The 7280-nt window shown below is 44.8% G+C and overlaps 2 protein-coding genes across 2 annotated transcripts; both read right to left on the reverse strand.

Annotated features, from left to right (window-relative positions):
- Positions 1–27: 27 nt before the first annotated feature.
- On the reverse strand, positions 28–2153 carry LOC122758045 (tripartite motif-containing protein 16-like). Its single transcript, XM_044011854.1, has one exon. The coding sequence runs from the start codon at positions 2052–2054 to the stop codon at positions 420–422; it is 1635 nt and encodes a 544-aa protein (XP_043867789.1). The 5' UTR covers positions 2055–2153; the 3' UTR covers positions 28–419.
- Positions 2154–2796: 643 nt separating this feature from the next.
- On the reverse strand, positions 2797–6966 carry txnl1 (thioredoxin-like 1). The gene is made up of 8 exons (XM_044011855.1): positions 6679–6966; positions 5428–5524; positions 4974–5147; positions 4749–4871; positions 4418–4487; positions 4141–4313; positions 3518–3622; positions 2797–3047 (listed from the first exon to the last, which is right to left on the reverse strand). Exons 1-8 carry the CDS (start codon positions 6774–6776, stop codon positions 3018–3020), a joined length of 870 nt encoding a protein of 289 aa, XP_043867790.1. The 5' UTR covers positions 6777–6966; the 3' UTR covers positions 2797–3017.
- Positions 6967–7280: the final 314 nt, after the last annotated feature.

Below are 7280 nucleotides of genomic sequence, written 5' to 3' on the forward strand. Positions count from 1 at the left end.
TAACAACACACACGCACAGAAACATACTTTGATTCAGAACTTTTATTCATTTAGATGCAACATATAGTGACAATCACAAATATAAACCAAACAGTTATATGAATGGTTAGTGTGTAAAATAAATGGAAAATTGGACAATCATACACAAATCTGGGACACTTTACTTAAGCCTTCAATCCAGATAATTATCCCTCTGTAAAGTCTTATTGTACGGACAAGGAAGAAAACAATAAAACAGATCATTCAAGAAGCTGCCTCACAGAGAGATAAAGTGGCAAATATTTTAATCTCTTAGGTTGTTGGCAACGGTGGCACACTGTGTGACAAAGTCAGCACTGACGTGTGTCAGAATGTGATATAGCCACATATCAAAAACCCAGTCTCACGGAAAGATAGTTACATCATTGATCAAGAGCAGTTTATTTTTCATTTAAAGCATTACTTATTTTAGCAGAATTTTTGTGCCAATGTAGACCGAGTCCAGGACAGAGCGGCCGGCTGAAAGTGGTCTGGACTCTGTGCAGGAGAGTCGTGGTTTGGTCTTTAGAGATGCTGTAGAAGGACAAAACCCCAGCACTGTGGTCCAGGTACACACCAATCCTGTTGGACCAAGGGCCTGAGACGTCGGTTCTGATGTTGTTGTGTCTGAATTCATATCGTTTGTTGTTACACTGTAAAACCCAGGACTTCTTGTTGTGTCCAAACGCACTCTCATCCCCTGCTCTTTGAATGTCCCTGTATGCCACTGCCAGAAAGACCTCAGTGCCTGTCCACTGCACCTCCCAGTAACAACGTCCTGTCAGACCTTCATGACACAAAACCTGACACCAGCTGGTGAACTGGTCTGGATGTCCAGGATATGAACCACTATCCTTGTAAAATGTCACTTCTCTATCATTGTTCATGTATATATTGCAGTGTGCAGTACTTGCATCCAGTGTGATTTGACATGAATTCTTGAGGAGCTCCTCTCTGGTCTGTGGTTCTTGTGGCACCTCGAAATCGTCCACTTGGCTCCCGCTCTGGGGGTTTTTGGTCCACTCCTTGTCCACGATGTCCTGCAGCGTCTCCCTGACTTCTGACATCGCTGCTTCCACGTATGCAGTGTACGGCAGGGGGCGCACGGTGGCGCTCAGTGAGTCTGCAGCGTCACTCGGGTGTGACAGCGAGGTGTAGCTGCTCAGGAACTGGGTGTGATCCTCGGTGTGTGTCAGCACTTCCAGCTCGGCGTCCCTGCTCCTCAGCTCAGCGATCTCCTCCTGCAGCTTCTCCTGCTGCTTGTGGACACGAGTGGTCTCAGACTTCTGACGAGATCTGATCTGCTCCTTCACTTCTGACAGGATCCTCTTGCTGTCCTTCACAGCTTCATTGGCAAAGCAGTTGATGTCCTCCTCCTCCTGTTGAAGACCCTTCACACTCTCCTCTCTGCTCTGGATTTTCTGCTGGATCTTCTCTCGACGCGCCGCGAGCTCCCTCTGCTTCTCGCTCATTGCTGCCGCCACAGAGACGGTGTCGTGGCCCTTGTGTTCGTCCATGGAGCAGAGGTAGCAGATGCACTGCTGATCGGTGCGGCAGAAGATCTTCATCACCTCACTGTGGCGAGCACAGACGTTCTCCTGGAGCTTCTTGCAGGGGTCCACCAGCTTGTGCTTCCCAAAGGCTGGTGATTGGTAGTGAGGCTGGAGGTGCAGCTCGCAGTACGAGACCAGACACTGCAGGCAAGACTTGACAGCGTTGAGTTTTGTCCCACTGCAGACGTCACAGGCCACATTCTCAGCTCCAGCAAAGCAGGGACCAACAGGAGCAGCCTCGAGTCCCGTCTCCTTCTGCTGAGCCACTAAATCCGCCAACACTGTGTTCCTCTTGAGGACAGGCCTCGGCGTGAAGGTCTGCCTGCACTGAGGACAGCCATGGACCTCGTCGTCCAAGTAGCCTTCAATACATCTCAAACAGTAGCTGTGGCCACAGGGAAGAGTCACCGGATCCTTCAGCAGATCCAGGCAGACTGAACAGCAGAGCTTTTCCTTGGCCATCTGAATTACTTGCTGCGCCATCGGTGCTCACTGAGCTCCAGGAAACTGAGCCGAGTATGTGTGGAACACATTGGCTAAAGGGAGTGGCTTTGTTTGAGACCAGGAAGTACAGGGAGGAGTTAAAGGGAGTTCCCTTTTATGAGTTCAAAGTGAGGCATTTGGTTTTATGAGGCATCAAATATTACTTGGTAACAAATGTCACACACAATCAAAGTGGAGCACAACAGGTTACTTTTGTAAATATATATAAATGTAAATTTATATATATAAGTAAATAAGTCAAGGGATACGAGTCAATAAGTGCAGAACTGCAAACATGGCAGCTTCTCAAAACAAAAAGACTTCTGGAACTTCATGTCAGAGACAACCTGAGACAGTGAAAACATGGTCGCCACCATAGATGTCAGGAATATAATGCATTTAGCCTCATTTAATTAACATTAGCTTAAGTCTACGATATCTTAATGAATGAGTAAATTGAGGAAATTGCTCTCTCCTGCACTTAAGTCCACAGAGAAAATGAATGATTTTTGACATTACAGCCCACAGGAGTTGTTGATCCACTGTTTGAAATCATTAGTTCACCTTTACCTCAGTGACATAAAACTTACCAAACAAGGCAGCAGTGAAGTAGCATTATTATGGCCCATATCTGCCATTTAAAACATACATACAGTACGTACGGCGTGAAAGTCCTCACGTGCGTTTGTATCTGCAAACGTATGAAGTCGTTTGTTTCCACAGAGAGCAGCAGTGACACACGTGCCTTTGAAAAAGGATCATGTTTTATTTACAGTGTTTTTCCATCAGAATTACAATACAAATCATTTTGTACGTGTCGACTCTACAGACGACCAGAGAGGATCCACTCAGAGCTGGAGGAGGACAGCCGGAGGCCGAGAGGGTGTGTGTGTGTGTGTGTGTGTGTGTGTTTTGGCAGAGTTGAAAGTCCTTGGATGTGAGACTCCTCCTCCTCCTCCTCCCTCAGTGACTCTCTCCTTTCTTCCCACCAACCTGTGAAACACATAGCAACGAATGGAATCATCAACCATGACCCTTCTGTTAAGCACGTGTGCTTCTGATTCCCATAACTCCGAGACAGTTTGTGACATCAACAACATTGAAAAACTATGGACTGGCGATCTGTGACCCCGCCTTTCACCCTATGTCAGCTGAGATTGGCACATGAAATCAAACATAAATCCAGGCGGCCAAAAAATCATGATGTTCATAACCTTTACCCTAAACTAAACAAATTCTAACCCTAAAACCAGGTTTTAACCCTGAGAAAAATGTAATCATTTATATTTTACCTTAACTATCACAACTAAGTGTCCAAACCCTTAACCTAACTCCCTAATACCAGGTCTTAACCTTAAGCCACTTTCAGCTGTGGGACCCAGTCAAAATGTCCCCACAAAGATAGGTTTGTATGTTTTTTAGACCTCACAAAATACGTGTGTACATCACAGGCTGCATCGTACCCGTTTGAAGTCGTTCATGTTGGTGGCCTGTACTGGTGTGCCTATGAATGTCAGGTAGTTGATTTTTGTCGTCTCCTCGTCTCCTTGGTTTGATTTGACAAACATCTGGTAAAAACAGAAAAACAAAAACACACAGTCAATGAGCTGTTGCATGCAGAGGTTTCTGTTATTCCACACCGAGTTCAACGGGAAGTATTTTATGGTCATAAAAAGTCAATTTAAAGGCTGTCACTTTTGGAAAAAACAAGTTTGAACGAAATCTTGATCTGACAGATTTTAACTAAAATTTACTGTAGGACTTATTCACAACTTCACCTCACAGTGGAGTCCCCGGAACACAAAGTAATTGTATGAGCCAGCTTACAGAGAGTATTGAGTTATTAGTGGATATTCGATGGACATTGTGTCTTCTTTCACCAAAGCAGCAGGTTGCTATCTGCAGAAAGAGGAATCTCCTCCACCTACAGAAGGCTTGGATCTCCAAACTGCCATTTACTGTGTGATACGGTGGATGCATATGGCATATTTGCACCCTCTGCTGGATTCTATGGGGTACTACTTCAATAGGGGCTTATGAAATGACAGCACACAATTCTGGATTCTCAGGATTCTCTGGTCTTTACCGTAACACTCTGTACGTTCTGAAACTTGACGTAGCGCAGCGGGATCAGACCGTCCTCTTTATAGTCCTCCTCCGTCAGCTCCAGAGCTTGAAGAGCTTCGCTCCGCTCTGCGTCGTCGAAGCCCATCGACCGAGGGAGATTGATGAACACCTTCACCATCTTAGGGGCTTGGGCTGATGGCAAGGAGGCAGGAGTTAAGGACACGGTGGTAGACACAAAGTGACTACTAGGTCATCAGCTGCAGAGTGAGATTGGTCGGACGCAGAGGAAAACTCACCAAAGTCTGACGATTGTAGCTTCATGGAGAAGAGCTTCACTGGCTGACTGAAGGCCATCGTTATCAACAACTGGACAAGATTTTAAAAGGAAAACAGTTCTGCATTAAACAATTCTTTATTCTTTAAGTGTCTAAAAAACACGATGGAATGGTCAATTTGTGTCTGGGTTAACATGGCTGCCTGCTGCGTCACCAGAAAAAACTATTTTAGCCACAAAATGTGTTAAGTCAGCATAAGCCGATGACATCTTTTATGATTATGTTCACTGCTGTTCACTGCCATGTTCCTCTTAGAGCGAGCAGGACAGAGAGAAGACGCAGAAGCTCGTACCTGTTCGTCACAGTCAGACTCCAGGTAGGACGAGTCTTTGACTAAGCAGTTTTCAAAGCCACAGTCGTCGCTCTCGTTGAGGCACTCGCAGCCGGCTTTGTTGACAAAAGGCATGAGGTCCATCTGAAAACACCCCCCCCCAACACGATTAACTCAAACTCTGGGTACATTTCTACTGCACGATTCTCTCAAAACATGACACATGACAAAGGTTCTTCTACTCACGTATCCCTTTGGAATGTCGGAATCCTCACTGTTTCCCGGGTCGTTCTCTGTGTGCTGTTTGATCTTCTCCTCCAGACCTGCAGCGTCCGCCCCCTGATACTGATCCACCCGAACCCGGTTCCTGAAGAACAAGAACGTCGGTGTGGCTGAGATGTTGTTGGCCGCTGCCGTCGCCTGGGAAAAAAAGAAGTAGGAAATTAAAGCTGGAGTTTTCCGAAACAGGTTTCCTTCACAATCTGTTGTTGCTGTCTAGTCGGATCCTGGTGTGCTGATTTGGTCAAAAGTTATGCTTAAACCTTCAAATAATAGTCCAGATCTTTTCGAAGTATGGAGTTTGGGTGTCTGGACAGCAAAAACTCCACATTAAATCAGTTTTTCCCACCAGATGTGTCTGACAACAAACATAAGAATCACCAGAGAACGAACGCTCACAATCGTGACAGTTTGGACTTACCTGACACACGTGAACATCTACTTCGAGGAAGACGACATGCGGGTACTTGTTACTCAACATTTGGAACCCTGGAGCTATCGCGACACACGGCCGACACCTGAGGACGAGGCAGAGGAAGGTACATCAGTAAAATATTCCGTTAATTTCACTACAGAAGAGAAGAAATAACCCCTGCAATTTGGTGCAGGGAAAACGTGTCTATTTCCCTGCACCAAATTGCAGGGGTCATTTATTCTCTTCATACTCATGACACAGCTGATTTAGATAAACATTTTCTTTGCTGTGCAAAGAAAATAAACATGAGTCAAAGCGGCAGCAGCTTATTCAGTCTTCGGTTTTACTTGTAAATCATATCATGGGGGTCTTTGCGTGTATACAGAAGAACGATAAGCATTTTAAAGTCTGATACCTACACCGTGCAAATACTAAAATCAAGGGTATGAAGGCCGTCTCTTGAAGCTAAAATAAATCACTGCAGCCACTGTCTGTCCCGATATGATGCTGCTGGTTATCACAGCATTTATACTTCTACTTCCTTCATAAAACATACATTTAATAATGACAAGACACACATGATTGATAAATAAATGTTAAGTTAAACATAAAGAGTCATAGAGAACACATTTTGGTCTACTTAAATAAAGGAATAACGGCATGATGCCTACTAATAGGAAAAATCTATTCCATTTATTACTCAGCCTAACTCTCAGTAGAGCCTTTTTATTAGGTGCACACAATATGTCATCTATTAATCACTTTTACTGAGCGTTACTGAGAACAACAGTAAATAAAATAATGTTACATGATACAAAATTATTGCTTATTTTAAGAGTTTATTTGTAATGGTTTGTTCTTGTAAAAGTGGGTCCTCGTGTAAAAACTTTGGCATATAACACAGGCATAAAGTCACTTCGGGGTAATATTTGTTCTTTTCTGATTTGACGACTAACACAAGACATACTTTGATTTAACGTCGATCGCAACGTGCGAATGTAGCGCAGTTCCCCTCAAGTTAACCAGTAAATGATAACATTGGAGCAGCGGACTGAGAGCAATACTGCTTTGTCATTGTAAGCAATGAAGCTAACGATAGCATGCTAACCTAGCTTACTCCACAGTGGGGACTCCTGTCTTTAAACTCGCTGCTCTGAAGAGTAAAAAAGACACCAAAGTGTCTTCAGGGGAGAGACACGGTAACTAAGTCTAACCCGGCAAACACCGCGGCCCCCGAGCTGGTGTGGAAAAGCTTACCCGGCCATTGTGAACTTCACCACGGCGAGCCTGGGGCCGGCGGCCGCTAGCTCCGGCTGGAAGTCCGGGTCGCTGCCGATCACTTTGACGCCAACCATGGTTAACAGTTTACGGCTACGGTGTGAGCTGGTTACCGGGGCGACGTTCAGGACGAGGACGCGGTTGAACCAACGAGGAAAAACGTTGTTATGTTTTTAGCTTTCTGTCAGTGTGCTAGCCGACTAGCTGTCCGGTGTCTGAAACACACACACACTGCAAGTACAGCAGTCAATGAGCTGCTTCCGGATGTGTGGACTCCTGATTGGGCAACACACAACAGGAGGGGGCGGGGCTTTCTTTTTCTTCTTCGTTGTTGTAGAATTTTTTGGTAGCGGTCGTCGTCACTGCCCTCTAGAGGATAAACTGAGGACAACGAGTCACTATGTTGAAATGAAAACAGAGAAATGAATTCAAATATTCACGTTAAATGTGATGAATTAAACGGCGAGTGAAAGCTTTTCTGATCCATCTTTTCAAAAATGACACACACACTTTATCTAAGTTTACACATTCTGTAATCATACACTTATTAAACGATTGATAAACATTTAAACTTTAAATAC

The sequence above is a fragment of the Solea senegalensis genome, linkage group LG21 (genome assembly GCF_019176455.1).
Source record: "Solea senegalensis isolate Sse05_10M linkage group LG21, IFAPA_SoseM_1, whole genome shotgun sequence".
Lineage (NCBI taxonomy): Eukaryota > Metazoa > Chordata > Actinopteri > Pleuronectiformes > Soleidae > Solea > Solea senegalensis.

Bases quoted from the DNA above. Each gene is read 5' to 3' on its own strand.
- LOC122758045 (XM_044011854.1), bottom strand. From the start codon at position 2,054: ATGGCGCAGCAAGTAATTCAGATGGCCAAGGAAAAGCTCTGCTGTTCA.
- txnl1 (XM_044011855.1), bottom strand. From the start codon at position 6,776: ATGGTTGGCGTCAAAGTGATCGGCAGCGACCCGGACTTCCAGCCGGAG. The intron at 3,623-4,140 runs GTAAAGACCAGA...TGTTTTTACCAG, and splicing joins AGAACGTACAGAGTGTTACG to ATGTTTGTCAAATCAAACCA. The intron at 3,048-3,517 runs GTACGATGCAGC...TGTGTTTCACAG, and splicing joins ACATGAACGACTTCAAACGG to GTTGGTGGGAAGAAAGGAGA.